General features: G+C 43.2%; 1 protein-coding gene across 1 annotated transcript in view; it reads right to left on the bottom strand.

Moving 5' to 3' along the window:
* The window catches only part of numa1 (nuclear mitotic apparatus protein 1), a 56,412-nt gene that overhangs the window by 6,049 nt on the left and 25,754 nt on the right, over window positions 1-24,609 (bottom strand). Inside the window, exons 13-21 of the mRNA XM_048597851.1 lie at window positions 22,145-22,213; window positions 19,971-20,072; window positions 19,029-19,259; window positions 13,291-13,481; window positions 11,797-12,043; window positions 10,450-10,741; window positions 5,936-6,072; window positions 1,944-2,168; window positions 770-889 (exon numbers count right to left, since the gene is read on the bottom strand). Of these exons, the coding sequence (XP_048453808.1) occupies window positions 770-889; window positions 1,944-2,168; window positions 5,936-6,072; window positions 10,450-10,741; window positions 11,797-12,043; window positions 13,291-13,481; window positions 19,029-19,259; window positions 19,971-20,072; window positions 22,145-22,213 (1,614 nt within the window). The remainder of the gene's footprint in view (window positions 1-769; window positions 890-1,943; window positions 2,169-5,935; window positions 6,073-10,449; window positions 10,742-11,796; window positions 12,044-13,290; window positions 13,482-19,028; window positions 19,260-19,970; window positions 20,073-22,144; window positions 22,214-24,609) is intronic.

Raw genomic sequence — 24,609 nt, 5'->3', positions numbered from 1 at the left:
TTGGACTTTTGTTTTGATTTTTCATGGAAGTGGGCAGTCAGCTCTGAAATAGCGAGAATCTGTCAGAAATTGTAAAAGTAGCCGGGAAACCAGAAGCCGAGGGCAGTCAGGAACTGGAGGGGTTTCTGGTTTGGAATCAATAAACAAGAAAGCAACAAAGAAGAATGCTTAAGCAGGCAGTCTACAACTGTGAGGTGTTGAAAGAAAATTTGAAAGACTGATGCTAGTGGACGATTTTAAGAAATTTAATATCTTGGAGAATAATGGAAATGCAGAGGAGATTTAAAGTGAATTCCTGAGAACTGTCACATACCTTGTTTTGTTCACAGGAAAAGGCAAGTACCCTCAAGGTCCTGTTAAGAATAGGGGAAATCTTGGATGGAAATAAAAAGTATAACAGGAAGTATACTTTGAAACTTTCAGGTTTAATGGGATGGGTGCTTATGAAATATAGCACTATGACTAATAAGTTAGTAGAAATGGTGAAATTATTTTTATTTAAGATGTTGAATTTTTGGTATAATTCTTTCAGCTAATAACAGGAAGAACACGTTTCTTTGAAAAGTTATTTGTCTCGACTGAGTGTGTAACAGCAAATCGCCATTGTAATGCAGGAACCATTGTAGCCAATTTGTGCAAAGCAAATTCCCACAAAAAGGAATGAGATAATAGCCAGGTTATCTGCTTTGCTGGAGTAGTTATAAATACTGGTTTTTCTTTTTGCCTGATCTAAAATCCAATGTTGTGTTGTAAAGATAGAGAAACACACCTGGTTCTTGGCCTTATTTAGAGTCAGGCGCTTGGCCTGGCTGTCAAACAGGGAGTGAGCATGTTTCTCCTTTTCCTTTGGGGTCAAGGGGCGAGGAAAACAGCTCAGTTGCTTCTTGGCCTGCAAAGGAGGAAACAAATTTAAGTGCAAAAATATTTAGACAGCAATTGCTTTACAATAACAAATTCACGCTGCCTACAACCACCATTCATTTAAGCAGACTGCATGTTCAGACTCCATTCCCCTCTTGGAATTATGCAACATGCAGTACAGGAACACGCCATTCAGCCCAACCAGGTTGTTAGTTAATGCTCCACACAAACCTTCCCCGACCCCACCCCGAATCATTTCTCCAATTAGCATATTCTTCTTTCCCCTTCTCCGGCAGGCATTTATTTAACATCCCCACAAATGCTTGGCAATTTAACTACGCCCTGTTGTAGAAGAATACAGAATTAGGGGTTGCTGTTCGAAACTAAGGGATCACTCATTTAAAATCAGAAATAAAGACACTTATCACCCCATACAGAGGGCAGCATCTTGAGAAATTTCTTCCTCAAAAGACAGTGCAAGCACAGGCCTTGAATATTTTTTTTTGAGACAGAACTGCCTCTTGATAATGAAGGGGTTTAAAGGTTACTTGGAGTAAACAGGAACATGAAATTATGGTTACCATGAGTTATGATCTTCTTGAATGGTGTAACAAGCTCAAAGGGCCAAGTGGCCTACTCCTGCTCTTAATTCATATCTTCACCACTGTAAAGATGGTTCTCCAGAATTTCCCATTGTGTTTTTTTTATCATCTTATATCTGTGACCCCATGTTTTACACAACCCATCTCCAGAGTTCTTCAAAGTAGGGGGGGAAAAAGTGTATTCTTGCAACGAGGGGCTGACAGATTTGAGAGGTCTCTCTGTGAGCACGTCAGTTACCACGCTTCCTACAACAAACTGCACACATGAAAAAGGCCCTGACAAGGGCAACCTGCTTTGGGACATCTCAAGATTTTGAAAGCTACTGTATAAATTGAAATTCTTCTTCCTTTCCAAATATGTACAGCAGAAAGACAGCCCATTCAGTCCAACAAATCTAAGATAGTGTTTATGCTCCACTTGAGCCTTTGCTCAGCAAAGTGCATGAGCTATAGCCCTTGGCCTCTTCACCCCCTACTTACCTCTGGGGTGCCTGATCCTTGGTGTGACTCCTCTGACAGTCGCTTGCGCTGGCGAGTGGTGACTCCTTTCCAGTTGGGCCCCTGAGAGTCAGTGGAAAGCCTCTTCTGACGGCCGGTGCTCATCTCCTTTATCTGCTGAGGTAGCAGGGTGGCCCTTCGGAGAGTCTCCTGCGGGTCTCCGAGTCTCAGCTCATCCTCGGTGATCATCGATTCATTGGTAGCAGTCTGGTAGGGTGAGCGGACAATGAAATTTTTTTAAAAAGGAGATAAAAATGGTTAATTTCTTTTTAGAAGCCTTTGCAGTGGAGTCACATCTTTAAGCATTCTACAGCTGCCTTTGGGGATTACCTCTCCACCTCCCCAAATGGTTTGAAGATTTTGCTGATATTTGTGGTGACTGCTTTAAGATAAAATGACATAAGTATAAATCCGACAACAACAATCTTTTTCTTTATTCTTTCACGGTATCTGGCTATCATTGGCAAAGTCAGCCTTTCTCCCCATCCCTAATTGTTCTTGACCTGAGTGGCTTGCTACGCCATTTCAGAAGCAGTTAAGAGTCAACTATATTGCTGTGGATCTAGAGTCACATGTATATATGACCATGTAAGATTTTTTTTTTCTTATTCATTTATGGGATGCGTGCGTCGCTGGCTGGCCAGCATTTCTTGCCCATCGCTAGTTGCCCTTGAGAAGGTGGTGGTGAGTCGCCTTCTTGAACCACTGCATGCCTCCTGCTGTGGGTTGACCCACAATGCTATTAGGCAGGGAATTCCAGGATTTTGACCCAGTGAAGTGAAGGAACGGCGATATATTTCCAAGTCAGGCTGGTGAGTAACTTGGAGGGGAACTTGGAAGTGGTGGTGCTCCCATATGTCTGACGCCCTTGTCCTTCTAGATGGGAGTGGTCGTGGGTTTGGAGGGTGCTGTCTGAGGATATTTGGTGAATTTCTGTAGTGCATCTTGTAGATAGTACACACTGCTGCTACTGAGCGTCGATGGTGGCGGGAGTGAATGCTTGTGGAAAGTGGGCACGTTTCCTTCCCTAAAGAGGCATTAATGAACCAGAGAAGGTATTACAACAATTGGTGATAGTTGTCATGGCCATCATTACCAGGAAATACATTTAAGATTTTATCAATTCATTAAATTCCACCAGCTGCTGTGGTGGGGTCTGGACCCATATCCCTAGAGCATGAGGTCTGCTGAAAAGGGGAATACTGTAGATGCTGGAAATTTAAAATAAAAACAGAAAATGCTGGGGAATAAAATCTCAAAAGGGTGGGCAGCGTCCTTGTAGAGAAAGAGAGTCAATGTTTCAGCTTATCAAGACCAAAGAGAGTGGTGATGGGGCGAGAAAAGAAACAACCAAAGCAATCAGAATTGGTGAGCTACTGACTGAAAGGAAAGAACAAAGAAAACAAGCAAAGAAAGAGAAACTAGTTTGGGACAGAGTTTGAAATCAATGTTTAGTCTGAAAGCCTAGTGCTTGGTTGAAAGGTGAAGTTTCACTCCTCAATCTTACACTAAATGTCACTGCAGGGTGAGGACAGGGATGTCAGCATTACAGCAAAGTGGAGAATCAGTCAGGCCACCAGAAGTCAGGAGTCTCAACTATGGACTGAATGGAGGTGTTCTGCAAAGACAGCACCCAATTTCTGTTTGGTTGCCCCAACACAAAGGGGACCACATTGTGCTCAGCAAATACAGTAGACTAGATTGAAAGTAGTACATTTAAATTGCTGCTTCACCTAAAGGGAGTGTTTGGGCCTTGGACAGGAGGGAGAGGGGAGGCAGAAGGGTAGGTGGTATATCTGCTGCATTTGTAATAGCCTATGCCTCTGAATTAATTGCCCAATCACATACACCACTACCTCCCATTTTCACTCTGGAGAATAAAAATTCAATTAAGACATCTAGAAACAATATGTTAATTCTATGATCACTATCAAGTATAACAAATTTCTGTCGAGCTCCAACATTCGTGGAAATCTGTTATCTTTATCTGGTGTAACCGATGCAGTCTTCACGCTCATCTACCCTCTGAAATGGATGAAGCAGCCATTCTGTTGTATTTAACGAACAACAGGAAACAAAGGTTGGGCAATAAATGCTGGCCTTACTAGCAGCTCTTTTCCTCAATATTTTCTTGCTCCGACATTTTTTAATCCAGACCAGGGCATTACAAGCTGGAGTGACTGCTAATTAACCTTGAGATGATGAGCTGCAAGAGGCACACACAGAATTAAAAGGAACAGAACTGCGTTTATTATTGTTCACTCCTAATTGCGCTTAGAAGGTAGTGATGAGTCTTCTACTTGAATTAGGTCAATGTATGATTTCTATATTTGAGCTGGTACCACACCGTCAGTTTTGCTGGGATTCTCCCCTGAAGAATGGAAGGAGGCTGTTCAGCCCCTTAAAGCCTATTCCACTATTTAAACAGAAATTGTCTGACTCATATTTCAACTCCAACAATCCCGTAGGTAGTCACACCACTCCATAACCTTTGCTAGTAGCTGGGACACAACTCCTGGTTTCTGATTTCCAGCTGACTTGATCTGGATTTCTGTCAGGAAATTTTCTGAAGGGTTCCGACCCAAAACATCAACTTTCCTGCTCTGCAGATGTTGCCTGGCCTGCTGTGTTCCTCCAGCTCCGCAATGTGTTATCTCTGACTCCAGCATCTGCAGTTCTTACTTTCTCTAAATTTCTGTCAGCTGGATAGGGCTTCATTGGAAATTCTAGGCATGGTGAGGATGTGATGTCTTCCAAGATTAAACAGATCTGGATAGTCATTAGCCAAGTCTACCCACCCAACTCACGGAACTGGAAGTAAAAGACAATAATCATCTTAAAGTACAAACGAATAAGGTTGCCAAGATGCTGAGGGGATCTAATCAAGGAGCAAGAGAAAGTTACTTTCCTCTGACCAGTTGGTCAATGACTAGAGGTGACAGATCATTGGCAAAAGAGGGGAGACAAGACATTTTGTTGTCAAGATATAGAACGTGTCAATACAGTGTGTAGCTGGAGGAACACAGCAGGCCAGGTAACATCAGAGGAGCAGGAAAGTTGACGTTTTGGGTTAGGACCTTTTCATCAGGACTGGGGAGGGGGAAGGGAGCTTTGAAATAAATAGAGGGAGGAGAGAGGAGGGGTGGGGCTGGGGGAAGGTAGGTGGAATGGTGATAGGTGGATGCAGATAGGTGGGTAAGAAGATGGACAGGTTGAGTCAGGACAAGGAGGTGGGGAATGAGAGGGAAGGTTAGATATAGAATGAGGTCAGGGATGGGGAGATTTTGAAACTGGTGAATTCCATATTCAGGCCTTCAGGTTGTAGGCTCCCAAGGTGGAATATGAGGAGTTGTTCCTCTAGTTCCAAAATCTCCCCTCCCCAGCCTCATCCCATGTCCAATGCCTCCCTCTCATCCCTGCCTCCTTAACCTGACACAACCTGTCCATCTTCTTTCCCACTTATCTGCCCCATCCCTCCCACTGACCAATCCCCACTGAACTCCACTGCATCCACCTATCACTATTCTACCTACATTCCCCCAGACCCAGCCCTCCTCCCTCTATTTGTCTCCCAGCTCCTTTTGCTCTCCCCAGTCCTGATGAAGGGTCCTGACCCAAAACATCTACTTTGCTGCTCCTCTGATGCTGCCTGACCTGCCGTGTTCCTCCAGCTCCACAATGTACTGAATCCGACTCCAGCATCTGCAGTTGTTGCTATCTCCAACATATAGAGCGTTCAACCTGAAATGTTGGTGGTAAGCTGAAATTTAACAGGAGAGAGGTAGACAGGTTGGAAGGTAAGGAACTTGAGGATTATGCACCAAAAACTGGGGATGCTGGTTTAAAACATTGCTGTTCTTTCAGGGAAATACAAGCTGAGTAGGATGAATGGCCTCCTTATAGGCAATAGGTTGCCGTGTTCAATAGGATGAACAGCATAAGATAATTTGAATGAAGTAAATATGCTTTCTTACATTGGATTCCAAGGGATACGATGTCTTCAGATGTGGGGGGCACACCCCATTCCGTCGCTGCAGTTCAGCAATCCGATTCCAGTCTTCCAGCTGATCAGGTTCATCCTGGCAGCTTCCAGGGTACAAACTGCTTGAACCTGTTCAAGGGGAATGGGAGGAAAAGCAAATGTAAAAATCCCAACCAGACCTTGCCTGGCTTGTGGAGATAAATAATCTGATCTACACGGAAAAAACCATAGCTGGGTCCTGAATGAAGATTCGCTGGGGTAGCTACATTAATGATCCCTAAAACTGAACAGTCTCATGTTGTCAGAGGGGAGGATGGTGAACAGGACTGACATGAGCATTTGCCTAGAAGGAAACAGCAGCAAGAAATTCCTTGAGCTATTTAACACCATTTTATTAGATCATGATTGATCTGCATCTCAACGCTCTTCTCTGCCTTTGCTCCAGACACTCCATTCTCTATCTCACAAGTGCGATTTTGATGCACTTTGCAAGGGAGAACATGGACAGACAATACAAAGTAGAATATACAGTACTTAAGGGTGTGCAAGAGCAGGGGAACCTGGGTATATGTGTGCATAAAGCATTGAAGGTAGCAGACAGGTGGAGAGACCAGTTAGTAAAGCATGCAGTATTCTGGGATTGACGAATAGGGGCACAGCTTAAAAGATAAAAGACAATGATGTTGAATTATACAAGACAATTGTTAGTTCTCAACTGGAATATTTACAATCCTGGGCACGACATAGTTGGAATGATGTGAATGCATTGGAGTGTGTGCAGAGGAGATTTAAAAAAATAGTTTCAGAAATAGAAACTTCAGAAATGAGAATGGATCAGAAAGGATAGGATCATTCTCCGCAAAAGAAGGCGACTGAGGTGAGAACTAAGTTTTAAAAATCTTTTTACATTTTCAAAATCGAATTAGGCAAATCTATTCCAGCTAGTAAAAGGATCAAGAATAAGGCATTACAGAGTTAAGATGACTTGCAAATGTCACAAGTGTGGAAGAGGAAAAAAAATTACACACTGAATGGTTCAGATCTGGAATGCACCACTTGGAAGTGAAGTGGGGACAGTCAACTGAAGTATTTAAGAGGGTGATGTTTCTATTTAAATAATCATCCAATGTTCAAGGGTAAGGGGAAAGACAGGTGAATGGTATTAAGTCATAATACTTGTTAGAGAGCCAGCACAGACATGATGGGCAGAATGAAATCCTTCTATGTTGTAACAATTGTGATTGTAGTCAAACAAAAATGTGTTCGTTTTAAAACTAAAATTGTTCAATCGATTTTTCAGCTTCCAACCTATTTACTTAACAAAATCCAAAAATCAAATTAAGTGAACATCATGTAAAATACTGGTGTGTATTGCCTGTAAAACTATTTCTTTAAAAGATAATTCAGGATATTTGGGTCAGTGAGATTGCAGTGCCTATAACCGCACATCTCCCTTCTCCATCATCATCTTTCTAATTGTAGGTGAAAACAAAAAATAGATACCAACCCTGCAGCAGCCAATGGCAAATTTTTATATCCATTAAGTCTAATTGGCCCATCATGCCAGTGTTTGCTCTGAAACAATTTAAAAATTCTTTTGCTTTTTTACATTACTTGCTAGTTTGCACTGAGTTTATTTTCTCCCGTTTTTTGGTTACCTTTTGATTGGGAAAGTTTTAAAAACAATTCTCTCATCTTTGGCATGTTTTCTTTCAATCTGATACTATCGTTAATGTCCTCAGTTAACCACTGTTGGTTTTTCCTCTTCCTGCAATCCTTCTTCTTCAATGGGTATACCCCTGCTGTAAGCCATGAATTTCTTAAATCTAACATTCTGTACCAAGGTACCTTTGTACCTAAGCTGGCACTGACGGTCATGACTTGTAAACTTTTCACTGCACTCATGTGAGTACATATGACAATAAATGTGTCCAAGAGAAGACAGAGGGTGGTAGTAGATGGAAAGTATTCAGCCTGGAGCTCGGTGACCAGTGGCGTGCCGCAGGGATCTGTTCTGGGACCTCTGCTCTTTGTGATCTTTATAAATGACTTGGATGAGGAAGTGGAAGGGTGGGTTAGTAAGTTTGCCGATGACACGAAGGTTGGTTGAGTTGTGGACAGCGTGGAGGGCTGTTGTAGGTTGCAATGGGGCATTGACAGGATACAGAGCTGGGCAAAAAAGTGGCAGATGGAATTCAACCCAGAAAAGTGTGAAGTGATTCATTTTGGAAGGTCGAATTTGAATGCATAATACAGGGTCAATGGCAGGATTGTTGGCAGTGTGGAGGAACAGAGGGATCTTGGGGTCCATGACCACAGATCCCTCAAAGTTGCGACCCAAGTTGATAGGGTTGTAAAGAAGGCGTATGGTGTGTTGGCTTTCATTAGCAGGGGAATTGAGTTTTAAGAGCTGTGAGGTTATGCTGCAGCTCTATAAAACTCTGGTTCGACCACACTTGGAATACTGTGTTCAGTTCTCATTATAGGAAAGATGTAGAGGCTTTAGAGAGGGTGCAGAGGGGGTTTACCAGGATGCTGTCTGTACTGGAGGGCAGGTGTTATGAGGAAAGGTTGAGGGAGCTAGGACTTTTTTCATTGGAGTGAAGAAGGATGAGAGGTGACATGATAGAGGTTTACAAGATGATGAGAGGCATAGATAGAGTGGATAGTTAGAGACTTTTTCCCAAGGCGGAAATGACTATTACGAGGGGGCATAATTTTAATGTGACTGGAGGAAGGTATAGGGGAGATGTCAGAGGTAGGTTCTTTACACACAGACAGTGGTGGGCAAGTGGAATGCACTGCCAGCAGTGGTAGTGGAGTCAGATACTTTTGACACTTTTAAGCGACTTTTGGATAGGCACATGGAGGATAGTAAAATGTAGGGTATGCAGGGTAGATCCATCTTAGTAGGATAATAGGTCAGTACAACATCATGGGCCGAAGGGCCTGTACTGTACTGTTCTATGTTCAATTTAATCAATTCAATTCAAATGTCTGACTGTTCATCAAGCATTTTTCTTCTGAACTCATTTCACAGTCCACTCCAATCAACTCTGCCCTAATTCCTTTGTAAACACCCCTTATTCAAGTCTAGTGCGGTTGTTAACGACCCAAGTTTCTGTAACTGAATGTTAAATTTTATCATGTTACAGTCACTGTTCCTGAGGAATATTTTACTCCCAAGATAATTTATTAAACCTGCCTCTTACACATCATCAGATCCAATATAGCCTGATCCCTGGTTTGATCCAGAATACCCTGTTCAAGGAAGTGGTCCTGAATACACTACGATTCTTCCATATGACTACCTCGGTCGATTTGACTTTCCCAAATCTACATGAAGAGTAAAGTCATCCATTACTGCCTATTTTACATTATGTCCTGATTTATTCTCAGCCCCACCATATAGCTACAATTAGGAGCCTATAAGACTACTGCCACTAGTGTTGTCTTATCCTTGTTCTTTCTTACGTCCAATTTGGATTCTACAACTTCCAATCCAAGATCCTGTCTAGCTATTGTGCTTATTCCACCTGGTTCTTAAAGAAACTCCATCACCATTCTGTGTCTGCCTTCTGAAAAGTCCACATACACCTGAATATTTAGTTCCCAGCTTTGGTCTCTTTGTGACTATGTCTCCACACTATTATAAAATCATCCTATTGGTCTCTAACAGTGCCATTAATTCACTTATTTTGGTAAAATTCTTTTGCTTTGCAAGTTTCCTGAACCCTCACGTCTTCTCTAATCAATTTAGAGCCCTTGTTATTCAATTTGCCAGGTCAAGTGAAGCCTGTCCCAGTGGAACAGCTCCCTTCTTTCTACCCAAGTACTGGAGTCAGTGCCCCATGAATTGAAACCTCTTCCTCCTACATCAATTGAACCATGCATTTAACTCCTTAACTTTACTTACCCTACACCAATTTGCTCTGGCTCAGGTAGTAACCCTGGGATTATTGCTTTAGACGTTCCGATTTCTGATTAAGTGGTCAAATTCTTTCATCCTTTCTAGTGCTAGAATGTCATTGGTACTATTTGGGAATGGCAACAACTGGATTCTTTCGCTCCCATTGCAAGTTTCTCAACAGCTCCGAGATGAAGCCCTTAACCCTTGCACTGGACAGGCAGCACTGCCGTTGGTATTTCCGCTCACAGCTGCAGTGAACAGTATCTAGCTCTATACAATTGCTACATTCGTATTTCCTCCTTCCATTTGAATAGTTATCCTGTACCAGCGTTGTGGTCAGTTCACTCATTCTACCTGCAGGCCCCATTCCCACTCTCATAGCTCGCAAGAATCTTGCATCTGCTGGACATTCAGGGGCCTGATTCCTCTAACGTTACTCTCTGGGTTCCCGTAACTACCTTTACGGCAATACAGTCTCTCGTCCTTGGTCCAAACTTAAAGCACTTAATCTGAGGAGTGAGACTGCCTGGAGCAAAACGTCTTTCTTAGTCCCACAGTAAATGACACGTGTCCATTCCCTTTCCCCAAGAACCTACCCGAGGCAACACTGCCGAATGCAGACAGCCTGGTGGACCTCCTGGTTGATGGCCGGTAGCCTGGCAGGTTCATTAGGGCAGCGGCTCCCAAGTCCTCTGCATTACTGCTGCTGTCCAGCGAGTCCTGGGACATGGAGCGATCAATGATTGGAAGGGAGATGGCGGAGGTGGGCCGATTCCTCCGACCTCCCCGGGAAGGCCGGCCCAAGAGGTTGGGTTGAGAAGAGGAGGACTGGGTGCCCAGAACTGAAGAGCTTGAAGTGCTGGCTTCCTCTTGGTCAACTGTCTCCTTCTGCGAGGCAGGCAAGAGGATTGCACTCAGAGATCAACAAAGGAGGACTGTCACCAAGGCAAACAGCTACCAATACGCTACACAGTATATTAGAAAAATGTTAGACGCTTTTTAAAAAAAGAAAATATTTTTCATAAAACCAAAGGAGTAGGAGGCTATTCAGGCCAAAATGCCTGTTTCATCATTCAATAATCTGGTAGTGGGCTGAACTCCACTTTCCTATCTGTCTTTCTCCTCATACACCACCCAACAACCCAAACCACTAATTATGTCAATCGCTTGTTTAGCAATATACTACTTACCAATGGTCAGTTTGAGTTCTGCCAAGGCCACGTAGATCCTGAGCTCATTACAACCTTAGTTCAAAACTGGACAACAACAGCTGAATTCCCAAAAGAAGTGACAGTGACTGCCTTGGACATCAAAGTGGTATTAACTGTAGCATCAAAGAATCTGAACATCTTGTAAGTTGTTGGAACTGCACTCATCCAGGCAAGTGGACAGTACTGCACCAGACTCCTGACTTAGGAACAGGCTTTGGGGATTCAGGAGGTGAATTACTTGCTGCAGTATTCCTAACCTCTGATCTGCTCTTTTAGCATATATGGTTATATCTTTTATACACAAGGGAAGCAATGGCCTAATGGCATTGTCACTGGACTGTTAACCGGAGACCCAGAGTGTATTCTGGGACATGGGTTTGAATCCTGCCACAGCAGATGGTGGAATTTGAATTCAATAAATATCTGGAATTAAGAGTCTAATGATGACTGTGAATCCATTGTCGATTGTCAGAAAAACCCATCTGGTTCACTGATGTCCTTTAGGGAAGGAAACTGCCTACATGTGACTCCAGACCCACAGCAATGTGACTGACTCTTAACTGCCCTCTGGGCAATTAGGGATGGGCAATAAATGCTGCTTAGCCAGTGACGCCCTCATCCCATGAATGAATAAAGAAAAAAAAAGCTATGAAAAGCACACGATTATATCTAGAATGAAACATTCCCTTACATAAACACCACTTGCACAAGAGAAGGGGTTCCTTTGCATACCTTTGTCATCAGGATGTTGATGACTTGAGTTGTGCGTCTCCGCCCAGAGCGGGTTTTCTTGGCTGAGTCCAGACTCAGGTCACCGAGAGAGCTGAGGCTGGTATCCAGTTTGGACTGGCTACGGCTGGGCAGTGGGGTGAAGTACAGAGACTCCAGGGAATCTTGGCTGCCACGTTGTTTCTGTGCAGCGTGAGATCCTGCTCTCCTTTGAGCTGCGACAGGAGTCTTGTAAGCTGCCTTCCCCCTCCTGGGGAATAAATAAAAAAAATTTTTAAAATGAGGTTCTTTGTTCAAGACAGAGATAACATACCGTAAATACTGGTCAGCTGATTGTGTATGAAGGAAAGAGCAGATCCAGAGCAAGTGCACGCACAAACCCTGTTCACATCTGACAGTTTCACAACAAGATCAGAACTTTGGAGCTGCATCAATTCTGACCATCTAAATTTTGAAAGTGTAGATCCTGCTTTTGTTCTATTCCAGCCCTTCTCATAACATATGTTAAAAAGGATTGCAAAGAATTATTCCACGTATTTCTCTAAGGTACAGGTTGAACACCTCTAAAGGCCAAAAGATCTGAATGGCATTAGCACAGTCTTGCATTAGGGTAAGTTGCTTGCAAATCAGAAGACACGCCAAACATACAAAGTTTGATTTTTCTTGTTGAGATTGCTCAGCAACACTAACCTACATAAACTGTAGCATTACAACTTGCACATGGATACAATTCACACAATGTAGATTTGGCTCCTGGCACTTAAGAGCTGTGGGTTAGAAATCAGATATTAAATGGGCCTCAATTTAATTCACAAAAGAACGGTGGTAGAGAGAAAAATAAGTTAGCCTTTAATTTCTTAAACTAGTTCAAGAAAAGGATTAAAAATAAGGGGCACTGAGCATTTGTTTTGATACTCAGAATAATTTTTGCGTTGGAAGCAAGGCAGCACAGTGGCTCAGTGGTTAGCACTGCTGCCTCACAGCGCCAGGGAATGGGGTTCGATTCCACCCTTGGGCAACTGTCTGTGTGGAGTTTGCACGTTCTCCCTGAGTCTGTGTGGGTTTCCTCCAGGTGCTCCGGTTTCCTCTCACAGTCCAAAGATGTTAGGTGGACTGGCCATGCTAAATTGCCCATATAGCATCCAAGATGTGCAGGCTAGGTGAATTAACCAGGGGAAATGCAGGGTTACGGGGGCTGGGTAGAGGTGTGGGTCTGGGTGGGATGCTGTTCAGAGGATCAGTGTGGGCTGAATCCACACTGTAGGGATTCTATGATTCAGTGTCAGATATGGCTCACAGTACACAACAGCCTCAACTCAGATTCAGAAAGACATGGGATCAAGTGAAACTCCACAGACTCCAGCACAAAACCCCAGGCTGCCCTGCGAAGAGCTACTGAGGGGTGCTGCACTACTGGCAGCGCTATCTTTTAGATTCAACATTAAACCAAAATCTAGAAGTGATAAAAAGAGCTGTATGAATGTGAAACTACTTTACCTGCCCCCAGTATTCTCCCACATCATCGTTGTTTCCTCCAAGTCGCTCAGCTCGATGCTGTCCTTGCTGAAATCAGCTTCTGATTCTTCAGCCCGCGATGAGCCTCTGCGGGTGTCAACACGGGACTTCACAGATCCAGTGGTCTGACTTGGCTTATTGAGTTCTCTCAGCTGCCGGTCAGCAAATTCCACCTACCGAGCATACACAGTGACAAAATTGCACAGACGCAGTGCAAAAAAATATTTTGATCATAAGCTGGGAGAGGACTCTATAAAAGGCAACTACAAAGACATGAAAGGTAACCACAGCCGGAGTCTGCACACTATCAGGTGCTCTCAACTGTCTTTTCCAAAAGCAAAGATCTGCCTGTCTTGGAGCCCTTAATACTCTTTTCTTAGAAAAAAGTAGTCCATTCAGCTCATCTTGCCTTTCCCTGATACTTTGTTAAATCATACTGAGATGCATCTTTATTCTGCTTAGCTCTAATTCCCTAGATACCCCTTACCTAACATAAATCAAGTGATTAAGAACAGGAGGCACTGGAGAAACAATTATAATTCCAGGAGTAGAGTCAGAGGGAGGAGCACAGTAGTATAAATCTAACTTACCTCGGGGCGGGGGAGAATGCTGGAAAGAAAGTGATGTCACAGGAGGGCTGTGACAGGATTGGCTGACAGGAAATGTGTCCCAGATTTTTTTTAAAAAGTCACTGTAAAACAAATTAATAAATAACTAACCAACCAGGGGTTAGTTAATAAATTAATTAGTTAGTTATGTAGAGATGGCTGGGCAGGTGAAGTGCTGTATGATGCGGGAGTTGGCTGATCCCATTGTGAAACGCAGTGACCGCATCTGCAGTAGCGTCGGTTGCTGGAAGAACTTCGGTTCAGAATTGATGAGTCGGAGTCTGAGCTTCAGACACTGTGGCACATCCACGGAGGGGGAAAGAGTTACCTGGACCCTCTGTTTCAGGAGGCAGTGACACCTGTTAGGTTAAGTACCACAAATTCCGTCAGTGGCCAGGGACAACAGGGTGTGACAGCAAGTGAGGCAGGTAGAGGGATCCTGCTTTCAGGAACAGAGGAGCCTTAGCTCCTGAACTTGTCCAACAGCCATGAGGTACTTGATCCCTGTTTGGATGAGGAACCTGGCTGTAGGGAGGATGAGCCAGCTGACCACAGCACCATGGAACAGGGAGCTATTCAACAGCAGGGAGCAAAATGACAGGTGGTAGTTGTAGGGGGATTTTATAATTAGGGGAATAGATAGCAGGATGGTGTGTCCCGCATGATATGTTGCCTGCCCGGTGCCAGGGTGAGGGACATCTCTGACTGGCCTGGAAGGATATTGGAGAGGCAGGGGGAAGATCCAGTTGTTGTGGTCCACATCGGGACAAACAGAGGCAAGACTAGGAAAGAGGACTTGTTTCGGGATTATCAGGAACTAGAAATTAAATTAAAGAACAAGTCCTCAAGGGTTATAATCTCTAGATTACTGTCAAACCACATACAAATTGGCATAGGTATGCGAGATTAAGGGAAGTAAGCACGCGGCTAAAAATGGGAAAGAGGGGTCCCTTTTCATGGGGCACTGGCATCAGCATTGGAACAGGAGGGATCTGCACTGATGGGATAGTCTCCACCTGAACTGAGCTGGGACCAAAGTTGTAGCGAAAAGAGTAAATAGGCTGGTCAATAGGACTTTAAACTAAAAAGGGGGGGCATGGAAGGGAAGGGTAAAACTCCAAGGAGTCTAACAGCCAATGGGAAACAAAGCAGCAGGTTAACATTTGTGGAAGTGGATTCAACTGCATGGAAAAATATGAAAAAAGTGAAAGGAAAGGAGAACTCAGGAGAGGTTATTAAAGTCTCTAGCACACAAAATAGGACACAGTGTTTGAAAAAGGTTAGCAATCAAACTTCAAGCACACTGGATAAACGAATGATAATGAGAAGAGGGGCAGTCAATACAGGACTGAAAGTGTTATATCTGAACGCATGCAGTATACGAAATAAGGTAAATGAGCTTGTAGTGCTGATTGAAATTGGCAGGTATGATACAATGGACATCACAGAGATGCGGCTACAAGGGGATCAGGACTAGGAGCTAAATATCCAAGGACATACATCCTACCGAAAAGACAGGCAGGTGGGCATAGAGAGTTGGGGTTGCCTTATTAGTAAGCAATGAAAGTTAAATCAATAGCAAGAAACGAAGTAGGGTCAGATGATACAGAATCTGTGTGGGTAGAGTTGAGAAACCACCAAGATTTAAAAAAAAACAGAATGGGAGTTAAGTACAGGCCTCCAAACAGTAGTCAGGATTTGGGGCACAAGATACACCAGGAAATAGGAAAGGTGTACAAGAAAGGCAAGACTACAGTGATCATGGGGGATTTCAATAAGCAGGTGGACTGGGAAAATAGGTTGGTAGCAGATTGCAAGAAAAGGAATTTGTAGCATGTCTACAAGATGGCTTTTTGGAACAGCTTATGGTGGAGCCCACTAGGGAACAGGCAATTCTGGATTTAGTGTTGTGCAATGAGGCAGACTTGGTAAGTGAGCTTAAGGGAAAAGAACCCTTAGGAGGCAGTGACCATAATATGAAAGAATTTACTCTGCAATTTGAGAGGGAGAAGGTGGAATCAGATATAACGGTATTACAGTTGAATAAAGGCAGCTACAAAGGTAAGAAAGGAGAAGCTGACCAGAATTGACTGGGAGAGGAGTCTAGCAGGAAAGATAGTGGAACAGCAATGGCAGGAGTTTCTGGGAGTAATTCGGGAGACACAGCAAAAATTCATCCCTAGGAAAAAGAAGCATACTCAAGGGAGGATGAGACAACCATGGCTGGCAAGGGAAGTCAGGGACAGCATAAAAGCAAAATAGAAAGCATATAATGAGGCGAAGGGCAGTGGTAAGCCAAAGGATTGGGAAGCCTACTAAGACTAACAAAGGACAATGAAGAAAGGAATAAGAAGGGAGGAGATTAAATATTAGGGTAAGCTAAACAGTAACATAAAAGATTGTAAGAGTTTCTTTAGATACATCAAGGGCAAAAGTGGACATTGGACCACTGGAAAATGACACTAGAGAAGTAGTAATGGGGGACAAGGAAATGACTGAGGAACTGAATAAGTACTTTGCATCAGTCTTCACAATGGAACATGAGTAATATCCCAAAAATTTGAGTGTGTCAGGGGCAGAGTTGAGTATGGCGAGTAAGGAGAATGTGGACAAATCACCTGGACCAGATGGACTACACCCCAGAGTTCTGAAGGAGATAGCTTAAGAGATAGTGGAGGTGTTAGTGGTGATCTTTCAGGAATCACTGGAGTCAGGGAGAGTTCCAGAGCACTGGAACAATGCTATGGTTACCACCCTGTTTAAGAAGCGAGTAAGGCAAAAGGGAAAGTTACAGGCCAATTAGCCCGACCTCAGTCATTGGTAAGATTTGGCAGTCCATTTTGAAGGATGAGATTTTTGAATACTTGGAAGTGCATGGTAAAGTAGGGCGAAGTCAGCATGGTTTCATCAGGGGGAGGTCATGCCTGACAAATCTGCTAGAATTCTTTGAGGAGGTAACTAGCAGGTTAGACCAAGGAGAGCCAATGGATGTTATCTACCTGGTTTTCCAGAAGGCCTTTGACAAGGTGCCACACAGGAGGCTTTTGAGTAAGATAAGGGCCCACGGTGTTACAGGCAAGGTACTGGCATGGATAGAAGATTGGCTGTCTGGCAGAATGCAGAGTGGGGATAAAAGGGTCCTTCTCAGGATGGCAGCCTGTGACAAGTGGTGTTTCACTAGGGTCAGTGTTGGGACAACAACTTTTCACCTTATACATCAGGAACTGAGGGCATTCTGATTAAGTTTGCAGATGATAAAAAGAGAGGTAGAGGGACAGGTAGTATTGAGGAGGCAGGAAGGCTGCAGAAGGGTTTAGACAGGTTCGGAGAGTGGGCAAAGAAGTGGCAGATGGAATACAATGTGGGAAAGTGAGAGGTCATGCACTTTGGTAAGAAGAATAGAGGCATGGTCTATTTTCTAAATGGGGACAAAATTCAGAAATCTGAAGTGCAAAGGGACTTGGGAGTCCTAGTCCAGACTTCTCTTAAGGTAAACTTGTAGATTGAGTCAGTTGCTAGGAAGGCAAATACAATGTTGGTACTTATTTTGAGAGGACTAGAATATAAAAGCAGGGATATACTTCTGAGGCCGTATAAAGCTCTGGTCAGACCACATTTAGAGTATTGGAAGTAATTTTGGGCCCCGTACCTCAGGAAGAATGTACTGGCCCTGGCGCAGGTCCAGAGGAGATTTACAAGAATGATCCCAAGAAATGGGTGGTTTAACATATGAGGAACTCGGGGACTCTGGGTCTATACTCGGTGGAGCTTGGAAGGAGTTGGGGGGGGTTCTAATTGAAACTCACCAGAATACTAAATGGCCTGGACAGAGTGGACATTGGGAAGGTGTTTCCATTGGTACGAGGGACTATGACCCAAGGGCACTGCCTTAGAGTAAAGGGAAGACCCTTTAGAAGAAGGGATAAGGAGAACCTTCTTCAACCAGAATGTGATGAATCTATGGAATTCATTGCCACAGAGGCTGTGGAGGACAGGTCATTGAGTATATTTAAGACAGAGATAGATAGGTTCTTAATTGTCAACCGATCAAGGGTTACAGGGAGAAAGCAGGAGAATGGGGTTGAGAAACTTATCAGCCATGATTGAATAGCGTAGCTGACTCAATGAGCCAAATGGCCTAATTTCTGCTCCGATGTCTTATGGTCAACCCAGCAGATCTGGCAGCTTCTCTGGAGGCAGAAATAGACTTAAAACATTAACTCTATTTCTCTCTCCACAAATGCTGCCATACCTGCTCAGTTTCTCCAGCATTTCCTGTTTTTATTTGGGATTTCTAGCATCTGCAGTATTTTGCTTTGTATCCAAGATTATTCATCTGGCTTGGCTCCAAACACCTTTATACCCATGGTGGCTGGGGAGATTAAAAAAATCTATCGACCTCAGATTTGAAATCAACAGAGGTGGCACCCTCAGATTATTGTGGGAAATGCTCCACACACTCACCACCATTACTTCTTTTGACAGCTGTAGTATTTCCTAACTTCTCTTCTGAATGGCCCAGTTCTGACCACTTTTTCCACAAAGTGCCCACCAGAAGTTGAGGTTTTGATTGGGCCTCTATCAGTTCATTTTCACAGCATAAAAATCCTCATCCATATCACTCCACAACCATCTAGGTTCCAGGGAATACAAGCCTAACTATTATGATCTCTCCTCACAGCCAACCCCTAGAGTCCTGGTAACAGACTAGTAATTAAATAAAATCAAGAACTGCAGATTCTAGAAGCAAAACAGAAATTGCTGGAGAAAATCAGCAGATCTGGCAGAAAGTAGAATCAAGGTTTTGGATCCTGTGACTCTTCATTAGAAGAGTCTATGGAATCTGCACTGTACTCCTTAACAAGGTCAATGTATAATTTTCTAATGAACACTGTCTACAACATTAGTCAGTATGCCTTACATGGTCTGATAAGGTGGTCATACAGTTGTAGCAATATTTCTTCCCCTTCACAGTCCAGCCCTTCAGGATGTTCAAGGCTGACATCATCTTTGATTAAATTTGATATTCAATGACAACATTTTAGTGATCTCAGCATGAAGCCTGAATTTCTCTGGACTGTTAAATTGCTAATAATAGCTCCAATTGTTTACCTGTGCAGAGAGGGTCTTGTTCTTTTGGTTCGCTTCCTTCAACTCCTTTGCCGACTGCTGGAGCTCCTTACGCAGCTGTTCAGACTCCATGCGCAGGTCTGTGCACTCCTGCTTCATGGAGGTGAGCTGCTGTTCCAGGGCAGAGATATCCTTCCTGCTGGCCTCCAACTTCTGTGTCAGCTCAAGATTCAGCACCTTTTTGCTGTCGTAATGAGTCTTTGCTTTATCCAGCTGTTTTGATAGGTTAATATAAAAGGAGCACCATGAAACATACCGAGCAGTTAAAAAAAACGCAATCGTGTCCTAGTCACTCACTGTGCTTGCTAACCTACACTGGCTACAGTACTTTAATATTCTCGATTATGATCTTAAATCCCTCCATGGATACAGCCCTCCCTATTTCTGCAACCTCCTACAGTTCCACAATCTTTCAAAATAGCTATGTCCTTTCAATTGCTCGAGCATTTTTTACTTTAAATGCAGCTGGTGGCCTGCCTTCAACTACAACATCTCAAGGTCTACAATTCTCTATCCAAACATAACTTCTCTCTCCTCCTTTAAGACCTTCTATAATACTTCCCTAATACTTAGGGAAATGGGGTTAGCATGGACAGACATTTTGGGCCAAAGGGTCTGTCTCCGTGCTATAAAACTCAATGACTTCCTTAGCCAAGTTGTTAATCGCGTGTCTTAATGTCACCCTATTATGGAGCTCAGTACCCAAAGTTGGCTTTGGAATGATGGCTGTGAAACTCATTTACTATGTTAATGGCGGTATATAAATGCAAGTTGCTGTGGTTAAGCCCTCACAAACTACTCCCTTATGGGATGCTGAATCACATCAGAACATTAGACAGAACACCTGTGACATAAATGGGAGAGAGAAAAAGAACACGTTTCCATGACAATACACAGCCATGGCTAACTAATCAGTGGACAAACCTGGGCTTTGATGTGCTGCACAACCTCCTCCTTCTTCTCAAGCTGTGCATTGAGTTCCTCCACCTGCTGTTCCAGTTTCTCCTGCGCATCATTATCACGTGCCTACAGTTGCAGAACAAAGTTTGTGGTTAGATTAAGTTAGAGTGGACAGTCTGGAAATAGTCTCAGTAACAGACACAATCATCTTGAGTTATCTAATTCACTAGCAAAATCTGGTTTATTAGAAATCCAAATGTGAATGAGTTGCTGATTAATAAATTGAAGAAAGTAATAGTCAGAATTCTTGATCACAATAAGTATTAACAATAAGGAATTGCTGATCAATTGGAAAACTCTGAGTAACTGTTTATTTTGATTGTTGTGGCTATTTTACTTCGTTGGTTACTTAATACTGGTAGAGCAAAATAAAACACAGAAGGGTCAGTGGACTACAAGACCATAAGAAATAAGAACAGGAGTAGGCTGTTCAGCCCCTTAGGCCTGCACTGGATACTTTGGATTATGACTATTTCAACATTTCTGCCCTTTCCTCAATTTCCCTACTATTTCAAGAATCTGTCTCAGCCATAGCTCTCCATGGGAAGGAGTTACAAGACTCTCAACCCTCAAGAAGAAATTTCTCCTCATCTCAGTCTATGTTAGTGTAACTTTATTCTGAGACTATGCCCTCTGGTCTTAGACTCTCCCAAGAGGGGAAACATCCATTAAGCATTTACCCTGTCAACCACCTTGAGAAACCTATACATTTCAATTAGATCACCTCTAATTCTTCTAAACTCCACTGAGTAGAGTCCCAACCCGTTTAGCCTTTGCTTATAAAGCAAACCCTCCATACTACAAGTCATCCCAATGAACCTTTTCTGAACTGCCTCCAATGAAATGATATCTTCCTAAATGAGGAGGCCAAAGGATAGCAATGGCACAGAGGTATTATCATTAGACAATTAATCCGGAGAACTAGGTAATGTCCTGGGGATCTGGGCTCAAATTCTGCCATGACAGATGTTGGAATTTGAATTTGATAATAAAAAAATCTGAAATTAGGAGTCTAATGATGACCATGAATCCATTTTCAATTGTTGAAAAAACCTATCCAGTTCACTAATGTCCTTTAGGGAAGGAAACTGCTATCCTTACCTGATCTGGCCTACATGCTACTCCAGACCCACAGCCATGTGGTTGACTCAAACTGCCCTCTGGGCAATTGGGGATGAGACAAGCTGGCTTAGGCAGCGACACCCTCATCTCATGAATGAAACGAAACTGCTCGCAGTACTCCACATGTGGACTCACCAGCATCTTGTACAGTTAAAACAAGACTTCCCTGCTCTCATACACCAACCCGCTTGAAATAAGGGTCAACATTCTATTAGCCTTCCTGAGTACCTGTGTTTACCTGTTTTCTGTGTTTCGTGCAGAAGCCCAAGACCCTTGAAACATTAACACTACTTCCTCTTCAGATGCTGCCAGACCTGTTGAGTTTCTCCAGCAATTTGTTTTTGTTTGTTTAAGATTTCCAGTATCTGCTGTTCTTTGTTTTATATTACGACAGTGGTAGAGGTTTGTTAAATTAATACTAGTGTTATCCATGGCTTTCGCATCAGATAGTACTTTTGCATCAGAGTTGCGAGGTTCTGGGTTCAATTCTCACTCCATGAGATGTGCACAAAAGTCTTGGCCAACTACCGAGTGCATTACTGAGGGAATGTCACACTGCCAGTGACTGTGACTTTCAGATAAGATTGAGGCCCATCCTGTCCTCTTAGGCTGATGAAAAATATCCCATGGCATTACTTTGAAGGACAGAAGGGGAAAGTTCTCGTCAAACAAGACAAAAACAAGCCATCTAGTCATTATTACAATGCTGTTTGTTGCAGTTTGCCACGTACAAACTTGTTACCACATTTCCTATAGTGAATATGATCATAACTGTCTAATCGTCAGTGAAAAGCTTCAGAATGTGTTAAGGTTGTGAAAGGTGATATATAGATGTGGGTCTCTTTTTAATCGAAGAGTGTATTCACCTTAATTTTAATTAAAATTAGCATGTATGGTTAAAATGACATGTAGTTAATCAGTAGTTGGTAGGGACAGGCCTAACTTAAATGAAGGGGGCTTAGTGATGACAGATCCAACCAGTAGTCTTGAGTGAAGTAATTGATTTAGAGTCTTACCTTGAGTTTCTGCAGCTTACTTTTAGCTGTTGTGTCGTGCTGGGCCAGCTTCTGATTCAGATCCACCACCTGGAACAAACCAAACAGGTTCCCATTAAGAGGGAGATGATCTCTGGTGTTTTGTGGGTGATCAGCACCGGAATCAAAAGAGGACTCGGGCAGACCTCACAAATATAATTTCAAAACAGCAGGAGGTTATATTACATCAGATCTTGAGGGGAAAAAAATGGCTTGGATTTCTCTAGCATCTCTCATAGCCTGACGTCCCAAAGGTCAAAATGTAGTGTAGTGCAGTCACTGTTGCACAGTAGGAAGGGCAGCACTGATTTGCACATAGGAAGTCATAAATCAGCAATGCACAATGACCAGATAATCAGTCTTAGTAATATCAGTCATGGGATAAATATTGGCCAGGATACCAGGAAGTACTTCCCCAATCTTCTTCAAAATATGGGATATTTAGGCCGATTCAAGAGAGTACTCAAGCCCTCAGTTTGAAGTACTGGCCAAACATAGAACCTTCAACAGTACAGCCCTCTCTCTGTAACGTACAAAGGGCTATCAGCTTCAGTTGTGCATCCAAACTGAGTGGGATTTGGGCCTCAAACTTTTGACTTCAATTCAAGAGTGTCAGCTACCGATCCCACTCAGTCGGTTCCCACTTCATCAAGTGGACAGACTTGCAAATTCCAACAAGCCACACAGCAATGCTTGGAGGAAATTCTTGCTCCTCCTGATAGGCAACAAGATCAGGGCAAGGTACCCCACAAAATACAGCCCAACATGCCTTCAATGGTAGAACAAGCAAAGGAAGACTCCGCTTCTCACCGGCTGTGACGGCAGAATATGGCAGCAGCAGCATCATTATCCCAGTTATCATAGCTCACCATATCACCAAAACCCAACTGCTTATCTAATAAAGTTGTGTGGGCAATGGCACTACCCAGGTTCCATCATTTAAATTTTTTTTTTAAAAAATCACACGCAGGATCCATTTGCCACATCCTATGACATGGAGAATGGGCAAAGGGCTGGGAACTGGGGAGTCTGCCAAAAGTCTGTTATCTTGACAATGAGGCAGAACAGTAGCACAAATGTGAGGAAAAGAAGCAAATCCTCCACTTCAGATTGCACTATTTCGTGGGAATTCTGTCCCAGGTGCCAAAAGATCCTGGAATTCCCTCCCTCGGGACATCGTTGGTCAACCTACAGCGTGTGGACTGCAGCAGATCAAGGCGGCAGCTCACCACTGACTTTCAAAGGCAACTAGGGATGAGCAATAATTGCTGGCCCAGCCAGCAAGAGGTACATCCCACAAGTGAATAAAAACAAAAATCTGCACGTCAAGGACCAGCGTGTTCAGTCACATGAAAACCCACAGCAGAAACTCAATGCCATAAGTAGAGGTCACACTCAAACTGAGGGACAGCCTACAAACAACAATCCAACCAGCCATGCCTATTGCTACAAGTTTTGAAGCTAACACTGGGGAGGCAAAACATTGTTCCTGACTTTTCACTTTGGCCTGGATGGTGTCAAGGTTTTTGAGTGTTGTAAGAGCTGTACTTATCTAGGCAACAGGAGAGTATTCCATCATACTCCTGGCTTGTAGACTGTGGTCAGAGGACAGTTTTTGGGGAGTCAGGTGGAGAGTTATTCACTTCAGGATGGCTAGCCTCTTTTAGCCACTGTATTTATATGGCTCGTCCGGTTGAGTTTCTGGTCAATGTTAACGGCAAGGATGTTGATACTAGGAGATTCAATGAAAAGAATTCCACTGAATGTCAAGGGGTGATTTAGATTCGCTCTTGTTGGAGATGATCATTGACTAACACTTGTGTGGCATGAATGTTATGTGGCACTTGTCAGCCTGAAGTTGGATATTGTCTAGGTCTTGCTACATTTGGATGTGGACTGTTCCAGTATCTGAGAAGCTGCAAATAGTGATGAACATTGAATAATCATCAGCAAACATCCCCACTTCTGACCTTGGGATGCAGGGAAGGTCATTGATGAAACAGCTGAGGATAGTTGGGCCAAGGGCACTAAACTTGAGGAACACCTGCACGCCACCTTCTAGTTTAGTGATATTACCACTATGCCAGTGTCTTCAACTATTCACACACATGGCCATCTCTGTGAGAATGATGATGTTGTACGATGCTGCATTTCCTCCCTGCTAGCCAACACTCAGGGCCATCCACCTCCCTCAATTTTGTTAAGTCCTGTACAACCCAAACATCATTTCTCACTTCTAACTATTGGCCTTGGAAGGGGGAAATGAAAGGGAAAAAAAAAAATCAATAAAAAGACAAAGACAATTTCAAATTTTACAGACTAGAGTTGATAAACTTTTGTTAGATTAAAGTTTTCAGTAGCTATGTGGCAGAAGTGGAAAAATGGAATTGATATTTATATCAGCCATGACCTAACCAAATGGCAGACTTGCAGGGCTAAATAGATGA

This window comes from Rhincodon typus, chromosome 6 (genome assembly GCF_021869965.1).
Source record: "Rhincodon typus isolate 14 chromosome 6, sRhiTyp1.1, whole genome shotgun sequence".
Classification (NCBI taxonomy): Eukaryota; Metazoa; Chordata; class Chondrichthyes; order Orectolobiformes; family Rhincodontidae; genus Rhincodon; species Rhincodon typus.
This window is presented reverse-complemented; position numbering and strand designations above follow the sequence as displayed.